This window comes from Phycodurus eques, chromosome 8, assembly GCF_024500275.1.
Source record: "Phycodurus eques isolate BA_2022a chromosome 8, UOR_Pequ_1.1, whole genome shotgun sequence".
In the NCBI taxonomy this organism is placed as follows: domain Eukaryota; kingdom Metazoa; phylum Chordata; class Actinopteri; order Syngnathiformes; family Syngnathidae; genus Phycodurus; species Phycodurus eques.
Genome location: NC_084532.1, coordinates 21521979 through 21541184, shown reverse-complemented (window position 1 = coordinate 21541184; position 19206 = coordinate 21521979). Strand labels below are relative to the sequence as shown.

General features: G+C 39.4%; 1 protein-coding gene across 2 annotated transcripts in view; it reads left to right on the top strand.

Annotated features, from left to right (window-relative positions):
* Nucleotides 1-18262, top strand: part of ssbp4 (single stranded DNA binding protein 4) — a 118094-nt gene extending 99832 nt beyond the window's left edge. The window contains exons 7-17 of one of the 2 annotated variants that reach the window (XM_061683607.1): nucleotides 1983-2109; nucleotides 2798-2865; nucleotides 5224-5288; nucleotides 5607-5652; nucleotides 5735-5770; nucleotides 5940-5994; nucleotides 9666-9736; nucleotides 9814-9892; nucleotides 10137-10165; nucleotides 11650-11751; nucleotides 15259-18262. In XM_061683607.1, coding sequence (XP_061539591.1) covers nucleotides 1983-2109; nucleotides 2798-2865; nucleotides 5224-5288; nucleotides 5607-5652; nucleotides 5735-5770; nucleotides 5940-5994; nucleotides 9666-9736; nucleotides 9814-9892; nucleotides 10137-10165; nucleotides 11650-11751; nucleotides 15259-15339 — 759 coding nt within the window. In that variant the 3' untranslated portion in view covers nucleotides 15340-18262. Of the gene's footprint in view, nucleotides 1-1982; nucleotides 2110-2797; nucleotides 2866-5223; nucleotides 5289-5606; nucleotides 5653-5734; nucleotides 5771-5939; nucleotides 5995-9665; nucleotides 9737-9813; nucleotides 9893-10136; nucleotides 10166-11649; nucleotides 11752-15091 lie in introns of both variants that reach the window. The other variant, XM_061683608.1, reaches the window with a different exon arrangement.
* Nucleotides 18263-19206: the final 944 nt, after the last annotated feature.

Genomic DNA, 19206 nt, shown 5'->3' with positions numbered 1-19206 from the left:
CTTATTATCAGTATGTATGTAATGCCTCCTAACTCCAAATGATGAAAATACTGGTCAAATTATTAGATACATCTGCGCAATTGAATGAAATCAAGTATATCAAGAAATTCTGCATTCACAAAATTGTTTTTTTAAATGGAAGGAGCTGCACAATGAATTGGATTGCAACAATTAAATCATGATTTTTTTTCAGCTGAAGTTTTGCTCTGAATTGCAAGCAAACAATTGAGATATGAGTGCTGTGTAGTGGCAACGAACTCAACTCGCTTCACAACAAGCTGCAGTTTGGCAAATAGTGAATAATTCTTCAAAAAGAGGTTTAAAGCTGTTTATCGCCATCCCGGTTTGAAATTTACTGCCAAACTAAACATACACAAACAAAAATAATTACACATTGTGTGTTTAAAATAACCACTTACTGTCTGTTTAGCTTAATGCAAACTTAATGCTAACAAACAATGCAAAATGCCACAGACGGGCTACCGAATAGCATCGGTGTCACCTGTGATTTTAAGCAATGGATAGTTGCGCACAAACGGTGGAGCAACACATGTAGACAGGTAATATATTCTTTATCCTCTGTGAAGAATGACTAATAAAACTGCAACATATTGAGAAGTGAGATGTGACCGTCTCCATGTATAAAAGTATTATACTGACCCCTGGTGGGCAAGGCGTACAGACCAGAAGCAGCAGCACAATGTCTGTTGAATTAAAGACAAAAAATGTGGCAACATTTTTTGAAATTCTTTACTTTTTATTTATGTAATTGTCCATGTTTTTATAAAATAAAATAGTACATAGTGCTATTTTGGCGGCACGGTGGACGACTGGTTAGAGCGTCAGCCTCACAGTTCTAAGGACCGGGGTTCAATCCCCGGCCCCGGCTGTGTGGAGTTTGCATGTTCTCCCCGTGCCTGTGTGGGTTTTCTCCGGGCACTCCGGTTTCCTCCCACATCCCAAAAACATGCATTAATTGGAGACTCTAAATTGCCCGTAGGTGTGACTGTGAGTGCGAATAGTTGTTTGTTTGTATGTGCCCTGCGATTGGCTGGCCAACAGTTCAGGGTGTACCCAGCCTCCTGCCCGATGATAGCTGGGATAGGCTCCAACACGCCCGCGACCCTTGTGAAGAGAGGCGGTTCAGAAAATGGATAGATGGATGGATGGATGTCCCAGAGAAAACCCACGCAGGGTTTGGGGATTGAACCCCGGTCCTCAGAACTATGAGGCTGATGCTTGGATAGTGCTATTTTCTTATTAAAAACACATTCCAAAAATATTTGTTGTTTTTCAGCAGGAGGCTGGAATGGATAATGGCGTTTTCATTCATTTCAATGGGAAGAGAACGATTTAAACTCTTATCTCAAGTCACCACTGTTTTGTGTAAAATACATTTTAAAGAAACAGGAATAAACTATACAGAAAAATGTAAAAACACAGTACTTCCAAAATTACTATAACAATATATTTAAAGAGTAACTATTGATGAACTGATTACAAATTATTTTCATAGTTGAACGTTTGCCTTATCGAGGTTACACTATTGAGCTGCTTGAGAGAGACACAATATTAGAAACAGCTCTCAGTCTGCTGCAGTTCACATCCACACCTCTGCAACCTACAAAGTAAACACATAACACAAAAAGAACATGCTCTTAAATAATTTGTAAAGACAGACTTCACAGAAGTTACTGTTGCATGTTTTGTTTAGCCTCCCCCTTTCTTTGACTTCATCCTAATGCCTTACCTGAGGTCTTGCCATTCCGAAGTGGATCCTTACTTACGAATGTCATGTAACTGTGACCAACAAGTGCATTCTTCTGCGTTACAACACCTCCCCCTGTTGACTAATACTTGAATTGACCACGTTCACTGGCTACACTAGCTGTGTCTACAAACCTGCTTTTAAAAAGATAATAACAATAATAATTAACAATATTGAAATATATTTCTCATCTATTTTTTATTTTTTTTTGCAGCCATTCATGTCGCCGCGGTACCCAGGTGGTCCGAGACCCGCACTCCGCATGCCAAACCAGCCGCCCGGGAGCATTCCCGGATCACAGCCTCTCCTGCCAAACAGCCTGGACCCCACCAGACCTCAAGGTAGCAACTAACAATGACCAGTCTTACTAGATGATAAGGCGTTGATTGATGGGGATTTATTTTCCTGGCAAGCTGGCATTTTTCAGCTGTTTTTCTGTATTGCTGTTCTGGAATAAAAACAGTACAAAAAACAGGAAAAAAGGAGAAATATGCCATCTTTTAAAATGCACTGTGAAAAGGGCTACTTTTTACGTGCCTTAGTAGGTGCCACTGTTTTAGTTAGCAACATGGGGGACAAAGTTGACCTGGCAATTATCCGTCCTCTGAGAAAGTATCAGAGCTGTAACTTTATGTGTAAGGGCTGCTGATATTTTGAAAGGGCCTCAGTTGGTGCTGCTGTTTTAATTAGCAACCCTGTGAAATCTTTTGTGTGGGAACAGTACCATTTATGAATTGAGGCAATTACAGTTACCATGTTTTTCTTTTTCCTTATTTCGTGGCGAACAGCTCATTTGGTGATTATTTTGACATTTATTTAAGCGACCTTGGGTCACTTAAAATGTGCTGCATATATCAGTTATTGTTATTCATAATAGTTGTAGTAATAGTAGTTGTAGTAGTAGTTTAAAGATCACTATTTGAGGAAACACTGTACAATAGCACACCAAATAATTTTGTTATTATTCCAATCGAAGCACTTACTTCAGTGTTGTTTTTTTAAAGTGTGTTTCTTTGTCTCTCTGCACAGGACATCCAAACATGGGCGGTCCGATGAGAATGAATCCCCCTCGAGGAATGGGGGGCATGGGTCCACAGGTACAAAATATTGAATTACAGGGGATCCTCGGTAACCAAAATTGGCTGTAACTGTTTGTATAAAAAACACGACTGTAAAACAATCAGATGAAAAACAGTAAATACATTGGCAACTGAGCGTGCTTTCTTGTGCTGCGTGACCATGTATTCTTACGACGCTAGGCAAACTAGTTTACAGCACGCCATTTGTAACCTTGAAACCTCGAATCCAAAACCCAGGATCTTATCCATCTTTAATACTGTAATGCCTTTTTATTGTGAGCTTGGCTCCTTGCTGGATTCTGCCCACTCTACACACTCCCCATGCCCGCCTGCCGACTCCCACCTTGGGAGGAATATCACACGCTTGCCAACACATTCACCAAAAGTTGTGCCAACGTGACACACTTTTCTTTTTACACTTTTGCTGTTTTGTCCTGTGTCCTTTTAAATGACAATGGCTGGACAGCTGCTTGATTGTGCAGCAGCCTCACAAGACACACACACGCACACACACACACACGCGCGCACACACACACACACACAGAGGTACCCAGTGGTACCCATTTACTACGATGCCACTCTTGGCACAGAGCGCACCGGCAGCTGGTGTGGCATCTGCTCGACAAGTGTAATCGTCTGCTGAACAAAACTCTTCCTCAGAGTGGAGCCTCACTCACCACACACAAACACAGACACTCATACACATGCAAAGCCAAAACACGGCAGTACATAAATACTGTGGAGTCTCTAAAGTCCTCCATTCTGAATTCCACCATCCAACATTTTCATTAAAAATACGCCTCTAAACTGTCTTAAAACGTGTCTCACCGATGATGTCAGCATACCTAATGAGCTTCAGATGATTAACTCAAAGCAAGTGTTTGGCTTTTTCTTTGGATTAAGGAAGACAAATAGACACAAGAAGTTACGTGATGTAAGCATTCACATTAAATGTAGTAAGCCACCAAATGCGTCATCACTTCTTTCCATAATAGTGTTTTTTTACAATGGTTAACTTCTTTATACACTTGCTTGATGAAGCAGCATGGGGGTCATTACTCGGGCTTGGACTTGGCCTCTAAATCCCCATTCACTATTCATAGAAGCAGTAACAGTAGTTGACAACAATGAAAAACTAGCGAATCAGAACCAAATCATTACTCCTTGTACTATTCCGAAATAATAGTCCAACAAAAGAAAAATCCGCTGGCACGTTTTGGCTAAGATGTTTTAGAAATGTATTTAATTTTTATTTTTTTATTTATATATATATTTTTTTAAAGTTCCCATATTTTAGCTATTTAGACTTCCATTGAGTGATTCTATAACATGGACTTAGTATATAACTGTCAATTTCATTTTAAAAAAACACCTTGGTCATACTCCTTTTCTGGACACTACTTCTGACAGCTACTTCTGTTTGACCCAGTTTTGCATCCGCTTTATCCATATTTGGCTCAGACCGCTCCCTTTCCTCTGATCCTCTGTGTAGAAGAGTCACTTGTGAGAGCACACGTGTTAGTTATGTTGACAGCGCTGGCTCGGGAGTGGAGAGGTCGGCGGAGATCTTCGCAAGTGACATAGCTAAGCTCGAGAAATTCGAATGACCTGATTTTAGGCCTCTTGGCAGAAAAACATCTGGAACTCAGGAATGCATGGATGATTTTAATTCATATTTCACATGTTTACTGAGGCACCATAAAGCCAATATAACATCCCAAATAGTAGAAAAAGTTGGTTTGGTAAAATACAGGAACTTTAAGCTTAAAATGTCTTACTTTAACCAGGACCCCTCGCCATACTTTAGCCAAAGTTAGCAACTTGCATCTGTTTTTCCCTGTCGGCGTCGTAAATCCTAGCTGCATAGTGCCTTCATCCCTTGAAACAAGTGGCTGCCTCTCCAGCTAGCTACTTAGCCTGCTGGTTAGCTAGCTGGTTGTCATCATCTTTCACCGCTTGTTTCTCAAATTCAGTCTGCCGCGGTCCCCAGCTTTGTATGTGGCGCTTCTATGAATATCTGTGTTGCTACTCGGAGCTAGGATAAAGGAAGCCTCCTTCAGTGGAGAACTGTAAATCGTTAGCCTAATAGCATAATTTCCAAAGTAATTTTTAACTCCGTGCTAGCTAAAAAAAAAAAAAATATGTTTATACTTACTTTTGTCACACTGTGTAGACTCTCAGTCATCCAGGTCAATGTAATCCGCAAATGTTGACTCGAGGCAAATGGAATCTTCTTTTTTGTTAAATCCTTGTTTTCTGAAACTGTTGAATTAGGCAACTGCTATTAGGCTGACGACATTTACCGGTAACTAAAGAAGTTACGGCCACTGCGCTTCATTGACTGTTTGTGTATCTTTTCCTATTTTCTTCCCACAGAATTACGGTGGAGGAATGAGGCCTCCTCCAAACTCAATGGGGCCAGGGATGCCCGGCATGAATATGTTAGTAGCCTGTTCAAAATGCATTTTTTATTTATTTTAAAAACGTGTGTCTTTCGTTCCGTTCTATGGTGAGTGTGGAGTAGGGAATGAGTAAATAATTCCAAATACAGTCTCACCACAATGGGGTTTTAGTGGACTTTTTAGTGATCTGCAGTATATAGTCAACTATATAAAAATCTATTGTTAAATGAATGCCTCCCTGAGAGTGTCAATTACAACAGAGCGTTACTATATTTTTATTTTGCCGGTGTAATGTTGTGTCCAGTATGTGTTACAATAGTGAGCATGAATAAACCTGTGACTTATATTTCCCTTTAGGGGTCCTGGCGGAAGGGGTCCATGGCCGAACCCTAACAACAACTCAGTGAGTAACACTATCCCCTCACGTCTTTATCTGCGTTGACATCTGAGTGTGTTTGACATGGCAGTGTGTCGTCTCTCCACAGATAGCTTATTCGTCTTCATCTCCGGGCAACTACGTAGTGAGTGTCCCGCTGCCGTCTTTGTGTGTGTGTGTGTGTGTGTGTGTCTGTGTGTGTGTGTGTGTGACCATGAAGTAATCCGTCACTTCTGCTGAGATGTGTAAACAGAGGTGTGCTGACACCACCGAGCGCTCACTTTACTCTCCTCCTTTCTTCTTTCTCTCTTCAGGGCCCCCCAGGGGGAGGAGGCCCACCAGGAACTCCCATCATGCCGAGTCCTGGAGGTGACGTATAGACCTTTCCCGTTTCAATGCACAGTTTCACATTTCAGTGAAGGAATACTTACAGTACAGGCTCATGGAAGCTAGCATGAGCCATTGAGAACTAGAGTGGGCAAAATCCATTTTTGTCATTTTGCAGGAGAGTGATTTAAAGTTTTTGGAAATTGAAGTTGGCCAAGTGTTGCACAGACGAATCCGTATGTGTCTAAATTGGAACTAAACCTTGATTTAGACCAGTATTCTTGTGAAAGATATGTCTTTTCTCTGTTCATTTCTGCACTTTAGATGACAAAAATGGAGTTCGCCAACTCTAGTTATCAGGGGCTCATATTAGGCCAAATTAAATCTTTATTGGACAAGTAGCAGATATCTTACAGCATATTTGAAGAAAGATTTCAAATAAATTTTAAAATCATAAAGTCACTTTTACAGCATATAGTAAAAGACAATATGGGCAAGGAACCCATTTTCAAACTTAAGTGGGAATTCAAAATGGGGGCAAAGAGGCACCCAAGAAAATAAAGATCAATTATTTTAATTGAATACAACCATAATATATAAAACATGCTGCCAAATGTGAATAAAAATGAATATATATTTTTAAAACAATCTATTAAATTAAAATGACTTAACATGTCGTCAAGCTAGTGATATTGCAAGGGTTACAGGTGTGAGAATACATCAGTATTTTCAGGAGGGGGGAAAAGGGAGGAAAATTGCAATCACAAAGGTTAATGTTACCAGAAAAAGTTATCTATTTTAAGTTATCTTTTAATTGTTATTTAGGACAGTCGCCCCATGAACAAATGTATGGTTTGAGTTATTATCGTCAAAGTTATTAGTATTGTTTTTATGAAGGACTGTTGTTCCAATACATTGTGCATCTTGGGTAAAAGATGTGTTTGCCCCATTGTGAGTAAAAAGGTTTACCGATAAAGTTTATTTGGAGAAAAACCTCAATAAATATTATTTGTGATATACAATTAAATCTAATGATAATGTAAAAGTTTAATAACTGAAACAAGAAATGACATTTATATTAAAATGAAAATGGTTAGAACATCTGTGTCACAGTTCTGAGAACTTGGGTTTAAATCCGGCCTGTGTGGAGTTTGCATGTTCTCCCCGTGCCTGCGTGGGTTTTCTCCTGGCACTCCGATTTCCTCCCACATTCCAAAAACATGCATGGTAGGTTAGTTGAAGACTCTTAATTTGCCCGTAGGTGTGAGTGTGAATGTGGGTGTGAATGATTGTTTGTTTATATGTGCCCTGCAATTTGGCTGGCGACCAGTTCAGGGTGTACCTTGCCTCTCGTCCAGAGTCAACCGAGTTAGGCGCGAGCGCACCCGCCACCCTAGTGAGGATAAGTGGTACGGAAAATGGATGGATGAAAATGGTTACATAAAAAGTTTTATTGTACTGTACTGTACAGTATATGCAAGTGCTGCTCCATCTGCACTTTGAAAATGACCAATATGGTGCCCTTCTTGAGAATTGGCTAAGAATAAACACACTCACCTGTGGATAAGATGTTGTGTTTATTATTTATTACATGCTTCTATTGTGCTGCGTTTCCTGGGAAACCTTCTATACAAAACCTTCCCACTCTCGTACTCAGTGAGGGAAGGCATACTTTCCACTGCCAGTCGCCACGACGACACATCATGCACACACTTCAATCTCCCACAAAATTTTACCTCACTCACGATTGGCCCTCAGTCCCAACAACAATGGCCAGATTCAGGCACTTTGTCCATGGCGCACCTAGACATCTGCCGTCTCCCCCCGCCCCCTTCCCAGCCTTTTACTTGCAACTTTCCCTTGGCAATGTGAGATCAAGGTCATCTCATCCTCGTGAGCGGCGACAAGGCGTGCTGTTGCTAAGTTGCCCCACTGCTCCTGTAACGGCACGATCTCTGTCAAGGAGATTGCCATAATGGCTCTTGATTGGTGGCGTACCGCGTAGAAAACAGACGCGCACATTGACATAATGTCAAGAACATGAGTGGTTGTTACACTGAAAAGAAAATTTTAATTACCAGAAAAAAAAGACAAGAAAAAAAATAAAATCATGATTTTATGAGAAACTAGTCATGATATTATTAAAAAGAGTTATCATCGTAAGAGAAGAACTTGTGATATTCTGAGGAAAAAAAAGTGGAATATTTTCGCGACTGGCGGCGTAAGTCTTTAGTGGCGTATTTAAAAAAAGGGGCTGTCTACACCGTTGTGGGAGTGAACACAGTCGACTTCATTCGCCGCCAATCAGAGCGGCTTCTTTTATTCCCTCTAAATGATGCGCAATGAGGGTCTAGCACGGCGACGTCTCTGTACGGAAGAGCGAGCTGTGTGTGACTGAAGCATTGTCACTTGGCCGGTGTGGCAACAGACTTAAATATTTGACTTAAAATATGATATACTACTTAAATATGTCCTCTGACCTCATGCATCTATCACCACCCAAGCATAAGTGTTCACGTGCAATAAGATTTGTGTGATTTACTGTATATGACAATTATCATTTCCTCCATCCATCCATTTTCTGAGCCGCTTATCCTCACAAGGGTAGCGGGAGTGCTGGAGCCTATCCCAGCTATCATCGGGCAGGAGGCGGGGTACATCCTGAACCGGTTGCCAGCCAATCGCAGGGCACATAGAAACAAACAACCATTCACACTCACATTCACACCTACGGGCAATTTAAAGTCTTCAATTAACCTCGCATGCATGTTTTTGGGATGTGGGAGGAAACCAGAGTGCCCGGAGAAAACCCACGCAGGCATGGGGAGAACATGCAAACTCCACACAGGCGGGGCCGGGGATTGAACCCCGGTCCTCAGAACTGTGAGGCAGACGCTCTAACCAGTCGGTCACCGTGCCGCCAATTATCTCTTCTTATGGATACTAATTTTTGCATAAATTGTGTTTCTCTTCCGATTTTGCCAAATATAATGATTTTGGACTTGGATCATATGGGATATTAATATTAGATCATATATCTTGTAATTTTAGCCACAGCTGAGGTAAAGTCATCATCAAAGATGATAAATAATATTCACTTATACTAATAGACAGATCCACTGGTGCCCTACCTAAGAACTATTTACTTTCTGAGTCTTCTTCATTCCCAGTTTCTCACTGCTAAATCTGATAATGTGCTGAATGTAAGAAAGGACTGCCCCCTATACAGTATGTCGACATTGGAACTTGATTTAGACTACCTGTCGTATTCATTTTCTCTATTTATGTCTGCACTTAACTTAAAAATGACAAAAACGGAGTTAGCTCACTCTAGTTCTCAGTGGCTCTTATTATGCGAACAAGTTGTTATGTTATGAGACAATAATCCTGATTTTATGAGGAAACTTTTAAGTTACAAGATCATTTATTTTGTATTTTCCCCTTTATTTCCATTAAATGTTCGTTTTATTCTTGTAATATTGTGACTTTATTTTGTAAAATTAGGCATTTTCATCAAAAACAAATGTACAACTTTTTAATTGACCACTTTATTTTCATAAAAATATAGATTTTCTTTTTAAACCCTTTCTGTAGACTTTCTTTGGCTCAATTTCTTATAAATCACAGGAAAGGGATATGAAATATATACATAAAATTGTTCATGCATTTCTTTTTTTTCTTTTGTTTTCATCCACTGTTTTTTTCCCTTGCAGATTCAACAAACTCAAGTGAAAACATCTATACAATGATGAACCCCATTGGCCCTGGTGGAAATAGACCTAACGTGAGCAATAATAAAGAAATCTCTAATAACAATAATGGACTTTTCTTGTCAGTGACCGCTTTATTCTTTCTTCACAGTTCCCAATGGGACCGGGGCCAGACGGGCCCATGGGTGGCATGGGTGCCATGGAGCAGCATCATATGAACGGCTCGCTAGGTGAGCATCGAGGCGCCACTCTTTACTGGAAATCAAACTGCGCCTTCCAGAGGCCAGCTGAGGAAGCACTCCATCGTCCTCTTTAGCTGTAATTAAAACGAGATTGGATTAGTTGATGGTGCAGATAGACACTCTTGTGTGTCTAATACTCAGCTTTATTCAAGTCTATTAGGCTGCTTGGAACGGGTATGTGAATTAGTGTGTGGACCAGTCCTAAGCTTTCATTTCCATTGTCTGCTCACAGGGTCTGGTGACATGGACGGGTTGCCAAAGGTGAGATGAAAAACAACTTGTGTGAGTTAGATGTTGCACGACTTCAGAATTATTTTTTTTTAAATCGACACTAATGTGGTGAAAGTTGAGGCAATGTCGACTAGTCGCTGATGATGTCATTGATATCTACAGGTACAGCTCGACAAATTAGAATAATGTCAAAAGCTCAATTTAGTCAGGTAGTTCAATTCAAAAAGTAAAACTAATATTATAGAGATGCACTACACATGCTCAGAATTAAATATCTGATGACTTAAACATATATATTTATAATTTTGATTATTATAGCTTATAGCAAATGAAAACCCATAATTCACTATCAAACAATCGGGAAACAATGAAAATTATTTTTAATATAGAAATTAGGCAGGAATTTCCCCTCTGAAAAGTATTTTCCCAAGTATTAAATAAATCTACATAATGTATGAGTACTGAAATAAATAGACCTTTCTACCATATTCAATGTATTAAGATGTACCTGTGCTGTATTTACTGACAATAAACAGCTCATACACCGAATTTACGCAGAACGTACATGTTATAACAAAAGCATAGATGTGGGCTGGGTGAAGGCTTGCCTGTTGTGGCATGACAGCAATTTCAGCCAGGGGGAAAAAAATCCTCTTGCTCGGTCTATGCTTGCCACTGGCACAGCTAGGTGACGCTTGCACAACTTTGCCAAACAGGGAAACCTGACCACAGCAACAGGTTCTCCATGGTGGAAATTTGCAGTGTTGACAAATTATCACACACCCTTTCCTGTGCGGTGGAATAAAGGCCTTTTCACACTGCACTTCACACAGCGCAGTGCAGCGTCAAGCAACCCATGAACTGAGTAAATGCAAGGGTGCAAGCCGTGCTGCGGAGGTTGGTAGCGCGCGCTGATGACATCTCGACGCAAGTGGTTTTGGCGGCGTTCTACAGTGAAAAGAAAATGGGGGAGAAAATGGAGGAATTAGTCAATAATGTGATGACTCACTGCACCATACTGGGACGTGGTAAAAAAGAAATTGCTCCCTGCTCAGCATGAAATACACCCTGAAGTGGTCTTCATCGAGTCAAGGAGCTCAAGGACAAACCTCAACTCCCCGAGATCGTGCCGTCCCATTAGAATCGAATAAACCCGTACTTCCCTTTTAGCTACTACTAATCTCATCCGACTCCTTATTATAGGTAAACCCAGGCTACTTCCTGTTCAGTCGCTTCACAACCAGTGCCAAATATGGGCGAAATTTTTAATCAGTTAAGGTGACAGACTAATTGAATTCAACACACTCATCTATTGTGGCAAGCGGCTTTCCTTCCTCCTCAAGCTAAAAAGCATGTGATTACCAGCGACTAATCGACATCGTGCACTAGAGATCAATGTTGGAGTAGTAAAGCTGGCAAATCAACCAGTCTACTAGTCTGTACAACCCCTAGTGTGTGTTACATAATAAGCATGTCAATCCACTTACTGACTGTGTTGTGTGGTTGTGTGCTAGAATTCTCCCAACAACATGGCAGGCATGAACAATCCGCCTGGCACTCCTCGGGATGACGGCGAGATGGCAGGCAACTTTTTAAACCCATTCCAAAGTGAAAGTGTGAGTAGCACGACGTATTCAACTACCGTATTTTCACAACCATAGGGCGCACCGTATTAAAAGGCGCAGTCTCAGTTACGGGGTCTATTTCTGTATTTAACACATACATAAGGCACACCGTATAATTGGGCGCAGGGATGGTAAAACATACGCTAGCTTAAAACATACGGTAGCATGCATGCACGCTAAAACAATGTTTTTAAAAAGGCAGCAAAAAACTGAGTGCGGTTGTACTTTATTGAAGTATTTAACAATGTACTCACGTTATTTTTTGATCAATCCTCATCCACAAATCCATCAAAGTCCTCATCTTTTGTATCCGAAATGAACAGCTGGGCAAGTTCTCCAACAAACACGCCGGGTTCCCTCTCGTCATTGTCGGAGTCAGTCTCGTTGCCGGGGGGCTGTTCAGCAATGATGCCGTCTTTCGCGAAAGCTCGGACAACAGTCAAAGCAGATACCTTAGCCCAAGCATCCACAATCCATTCACATAAGGTGGCGTAACTCGCCGGCGTTGCCTCCCAGTCTTAGTTGCACTTGGTTTTTCACAGCGGCTGTGAGATGGGCGCGCTTGGAGTCACAGATCAACAGGGACGGTGACGTGTGGAAAAAAACATCCGGTCTCTTTACGTACACCTCACTCAGCCACTCTCTCATTTTCTCCTCATCCATCCAGCCCTTTTGATTAGACTTAACAAAGACTTCGTCTGGAAACTTTTCTTTAGGCAGCGTCTTCCTCTTAAAAATCACCATCGGTAGCAGTTTCTGTCCATTACCATGACAACCAAGCACAACAGTAAAACCTGACTTCTCGTGCCCCGTTATGCGTATCGCTACCGTTGTGGTCCCCTGGGATGTCAAACCATGGATTCGTTGATCTTGAATTCTCTCGCGGCTGCTCGATTCCCATGTCCCTCCTCGTAACTGACAGCTTGCAGTTTAAACTGTGCTTCGTAAGCGTGTCTCTTCGTAGGTGCTATTTTCAGGGGTCCTTAGCCAAACCGATGTTATTTTGCACAATGCACACCCAGTCGCTATATACCTACTGGGGGCGTGCCTTTAGCGTCCTCCTTCACGCGCACCCTTTACATCCGCATGCTGTACTCAGTCACGGCCGCCTTTCCTCTATATAAGCAGTGTGTCGGCAGGAAATGCTCCCAGTCAGTCAAGCGGAGCGCTCATCACACAAGAACATTTATAGATTTTGGAACTCGGTGCACACATAAGGCGCGCCGCATTATAAGGCGCCCCGTCCATTTTGGAGACAATTTAAGACTTTTAAGTGCGCCTTATGGTCGTGAAAATACGGTACGTCCACCAAGGCCACCCCATTAGCATTTAAGTCTGCACCAAAATAGAACAAAGTCAATTTTCTGAGTCCTGTTAAAATAATAGATAAATAAATAAATCACCATTTCCAGAACAATTATATATTGTTGCCTGAGCGCTTGAAAACATTCAAATTTTTTACCTCGATTTACCTGTTGCTACAATTGTGCTCATAATTTGACATACCTTTGGATATTTGTGAAATATTGGTAATTTTGGGGGAAAATATGACTGATGACTGAACGGGGACCATCTCATTTATTTTCCTGATTGCTTTGTTTTGTTTTAATTGTACTGCTATTCTAAAATTGCATTGTAGTTCATTTGAATCCCATTGAAAATAAAATAAATACTGTATATACTAAAGTATAATTACTATATATTTTAATGTTTTTATAGTTTTATTACACTATATATTCGATTTTTATTTATTCATTATATATGGTTATGTTATTTTATTTACCTATTTTATTTTTAATACGTTAAGTATGTCAGTCAGAATCAGAATCATCTTTATTTGCCAAGTATGTCCAAAAAACACACAAGGAATTTGTCTCCGGTAATTGGAGCCGCTCTATTACGACAACAGACAACAGAGAACACTTTTGAGACAGAAAGACCTTGACAAAAAAAAGTTTTTAATTTTTATAGATATTTGTTTTTTTATTTAAATATATATAGTCTACAGTGGACCGGACCGTGAATAGCAAAGATCTGCAGATAATTGACGCCTATGATAATTGCATTGGGGGGAAAAAAAGAAAATAATATCCAAACAATTATTGAATAAGCAGGTATAAACCACCAATATGTTTTTGCGGTTGGTTTGCCCCAAAAATAAAAAAAACAAAAATAAAAAATGTATTAAAAATTTGAATAGGTGGGCACGATGGACGACTGGTTAGAGCGTCAGCCTCACAGTTCTGTGGACCCGGGTTCAATCCCTGGCACCTCCTGTGTGGAGTTTGCATGTTCTCCCCGTGCCTGCGTGGGTTTTCTCCGGGCACTCCGGTTTCCTCCCACATCCCAAAAACATGCATTAATTGGTGACTCTAAATTGCCCGTAGGTGTGACTGTGAGTGCGAATGGTTGTTTGTTTGTATGTGCCCTGCGATTGGCTGGCAACCAGTTCAGGGTGTACCCCGCCTCCTGCCCGATGACAGCTGGGATAGGCTCCAGCACGCCCGCGACCCTAGTGAGGAGAAGCGGCTCAGAAAATGGATGGATGGATGAATAGGTGAATTTGCGGGTGCCGAACCACAAGTATGCAGGGGTCCACTGTATTTTATTTATTACATATATATTTTATTTTATTTTATATTTAATGCAGTGTATATTATTTAAATTGTGATTTTGTTTTTTAGTCCATACTATGTATATCCAGTTTTTGATTTTTTCTACATTTTCCATGCATAGGAGAGGTAATTAGTGCAGTGTGTAGATAAATCTAAAGAGTTCTAATTTTAAACCTGAAAGGTCACTTTGAAAAGCATCCCATCAAAAAAACAACAATAATAATAATTATAATTGCTGTTGAATACCAGTCATTTATTAAGAATTGAATTCAGTTCAATTCCATATTTAGTTGACCTGCATCAATCCAATCCATTAAATGTTTAGAACAGTCCTGGTGGACGTAGTTTAAGATTGTGATCAGTATTCTTTTTTTTTGCCCTCACAACAAAATGGCATGCACAACCAAACACGCATGGAAATAGCAACACAACACGTGCGCATGCAAAATATCCTCAAAAAGGCTTACGATGATACTGATAATGCATCACAATCTATCACTGCCACCTTATATTTTCTAACGTTCTTCTGTGGGCTGTACTACTCCTCCTCCTATGTACTGCGCTCTGCTTGCTGCTGGTGTACTCACATAATATTACATGACATGCTGCTGTAAAAAGGGGGGCTGCATTTAGTCCATCGTTGCTTGACTAAGTTGAAAAAGAGTATGGGCTTATCTTTTCTCTCCCTTCCCTCTCTTTTTTTCTCTTTTTTACAGTATTCACCCAACATGACGATGAGTGTGTGATTCTTTTTTTATTTTTATTTTATGTTTTACTTTACTTTTTCATCTCCCTTTTATCCTCCCCATCCACCCTTGGTGTGACTTGCATTGCCCTTTTTCCTTCCCCTTCTCCTCCCTCATCCGTGTGGATCGGCGCGCAGCCCCTCGGGATGCCCATGGACAGCAGGACCCCCCTCAAGGGCCCCCATCCCAGCGTCTGTAAAATGGGAGTAAGAACATGAGACTTTCTTCCTCGCCTGCTGCGACCACTCCCCCTCCACCCCTCCTTGTCATGAGCCTTGGAGCCCCCCTCCCCCCAAAATATCACACCCAGTCCATTCAACCAGTCATGAAGCTCAACAATGGCAGAAATAATAAGCACAGGCCCCCCAAAAAATGCGCAATATATATTTTTTAATTTTATCTCCTGACAAATATCTTGAGGTGTTTCGCTCCATTCAAGGCCTGCTGGGTAATGGGAAATATCACATTCGGAGCTCAAAGTGTTTTGTTGACAAGTAAACAAAAAAACACTCGATCAGTATTTTATGTTCTTTTTATGTTGTGACAATTAATTTCCACAAATCAGTTGTATTCAATGGCAATCTATATTATAACAAATACCTAAAGATAGGTATCTCCATGTACTGTACAAATAGTACATCATACATACAGTACATATACATATGTGATGGACAGTGGATATAGAACAGCTTAACTTTATTTGGGGTTAATCAAAGGCACTTTAAATGGTGCCAGGTGTGTGCTGACTCCCATTTAACATGAGTTTGAATGTGATTGGTTCATTCTGAACACAGCCACTTCCCCGGTTTTAAGGGTGTGCACACTTGTGCAACCACATTTTCTCAGTTGTTTATTTTTACTTCCCCTCTCGAAAAGGATAAACAAAAATTCAATTGAGTTGTAGAGGTGACAGGTGCAAAAAGGTTTTGAAATTCCTCTTGGTTTCATGTTTTTGTATCATAGAAACCAGGCATTTGAACAGGGGTGTGGAGACTTTTACTATCCACTGTATGTCAAAGTACATCATGATTTCCGCCAAGTTCATGAAAAGCAACTCTGACTTGAAGCAGTTTTACAATGCACTTTTTCCTAGTCTGAGGTCGGAAACTTCCGCTTTCCCAGTTTCATGGAATGCAGCATAAATCCGTCAAGGTTGAATCTTTTGAGGTGAGCCAACAGATTTGATCTCATGTGTAAATATTTAACCCATATTGCTGTCCTTTTATTCATTTTATTCCTTTCCTTTTTATTAAATCCCTAAAATGTGTTTACCCCCTGCATCAGTTTTTTATTTTTTTATTTTTTTTAATGGAGTTTAACATGACCTCTTTTCGATTCAAGACTTATTGTGTTTATTTGGACTCGAATTCAATTGTGGTGATTTTGCCCTTTGGTATGAAGGAGTATTAGGGCCACACTGCAAAGATAAACTGTATTGTCAAAATGAATTTTAAAAAAAATATTTTTGATATTGAGAATAAAGTTTGAATATCACAAGAATGAAGTTGAACTGTTAAGGCAATATTTATAGTTTTACAAGAATAAAGTCATAGTATTATGAGAATAAAGTCAGATTTGTACAAGCATAAACCTGTTGAGGATCTTGTCAATTTAATCTTTCACATTTTCTTAAACTTTTTTCTTGCAAAAATAAACAATTATGTTCATAATATTAGTACATTATTCTCATCATATTACAATTTTTTGGGGGAAAAATACACCTTTATTTTCATGATATTAAACTATTATTCTTGTAATGTGACTTTTTTTTCACTTGAAATAATACATCTCTATTCTGATAATATTACACATTTATTCTAAAGGGATACAGTAAAAAAAATTTACTTGGGGGGGAAAAAATAACCTTTATCGTCATAATATTACAACTTTATTGTTGTAATCATCTGACTTTTTTTCTTGGAAAAAAGACTTCTTTATTCTTCTAATGTTATGACTTTTTTTCTTAAAAAGAAAATGCAACTTTCTTCTTAAAGTACAACTTTGTCACCTTATTTTCTCATCATCAGTTTGAAAAAAAAATACAACCTAATATAATAATATAATGCCTTGAACCGTAATATTACAAGTTTATTCTCATAAAATAAAACTATTTCATTCATAATAATACAACTTTTTTTCTTAAAGAAATAAAGCGTTTTATCAGGATAATGCCACGTTTACTCCTTAATAATACGTTTTTTCTTCCAACTTTAAAAGAAAAACTACAACTTTTTAAAAACTACAACTCTCAAAATCTCTTAACACGTACTCGTTTTTTCTCTTTTTTTTATAGCACGGCCTTAATACTTCTTCATACATTGGTTAAGTAGTCCAGACTGTTGGAAAGATGACAGAATCAACTAAGTGATATGTTTGTTTTTTTCCTTTGTTGTTTTATCAGATTGTTTTGATCCATTCAGCAGTAAGAATAATCCACAGAACGTCCACAGAATCTTCTAAGTGACATGATTATTCCTGTACATTTGGCCTGAGTTTAAAGGGATAAAAATTATATTGTTATGTTATGTGCTGGGTGGATATCTCCAGGATTTGGCTCCCAGAGGAGGCCGCCCAGGGAGACACTCCCACCGGTCAACATAATGACACGTACCCTCCCTTTCTTTCCTCAAATACCACCCCTCTTTACTTTTTAATTTTTCGTTTTGTTTTTGTAAATACTGTACAATGCATTTTGATATCATGGACATGTTTTGATATGTCAGTCACTACCGATGAGTACAGCTGAGAGTAAATTATTAATGAAACTGTCCATGTTTTTTCATAGAGGAAAGAGGACACCCGTTGACTATTTGGCTCACATGTGGCTAAATGTCCACTCTGGGGAAAAAAAGAAAAGAAAAAAAAAGTTGTTCTAGGACGCAGAGATGACTAGAAGTAATCATTAAAACCTGACCTCATATTGCAGTTTTTAATATGAAGGATTTTTTTAGCCATTGAAAACACTCAAGAGGAGTTTGTTATTAAATGACCGTGACGGGGTGAAAAGAAAAACAGTGTCCTTTGATATGGAGTCCTGTACAGACACTCTCTCAGTCCTCTGTGTATATGGATCATCTCTGTACTTCTATTGTGATGTATAATACTGTACCATTAGGAGTAAGATCTGCTGGTCATGTTGAGTGTGGGAGGGAGGAGGGGGTTGGGGTTATTGGGCGGGACATAATGGATTCTCCTGCAGTGTTCAATATGAAGCAGTCTGTCTCCTGGTTTGCTTTGTATTTCATGCTAGGCTAGTTGGGAATCTTGTCTTAGGGACGTAGATGTCTTGTGTAGGTAATAAAGATGTTCTTTGTATGTTTCTTTATATTGTAAAGTTTCTTTAGACTGAAAGGAGGAAAAAACATAATTTGCTTATCAGAAAGAAGAAACAATGCATCAAAAATAAATGTTATTTGATTTTTATTTTACTCACTGTTTGACTCTCTTGTGCAAAATGCTACAGTGGTACACAATACGTTTTTCCGTAGGGAATAATGTAAAGTCATTAATTCTGTGGCAAAACTAAAACCTTTATTAATTGTTAAGGAAATGCAAGAAGAAGGGAACTGCTGAAATGCACATCATTGAGAGGGAGAGCAGGGAATGTGTAAGCAGTGCGACACTGTCACAAAGTGCCATTTTATAGGTATTATTTGAATTATTAAGAGTGTAAATTTAATAAGTGTATTTATATTAGCATCTGCTCGGTGGAATTAATTTGCAGTAATGATATTAATGATTGGTATTGTTTATAATGTACTGAACAGCCAGACACATTTCCTGTTGCAGAAAATTCAATTTACGGTTCCATTGAGAACAAAGAATAATCCAAATACAAATCAAACACACACTTTTATTAATTTTTTTTATTTAATACAATTTCCTTCACTAGATTAAAAAAAAAAGCTCTCGAGCTGTCCGTCAATTGAGGATTATGTCGGATAAACTGTATTGTGTGATTAAAGTCGCTTGCATGTACAACTTCTATAAATCTGAAACATACTTTAACGCTGAAAAGCTATAAGCATCAATCAGTACTGCACAAATAGTACGTGTGTGGAGGGAAATCAAGTCGCCTCTTGGTT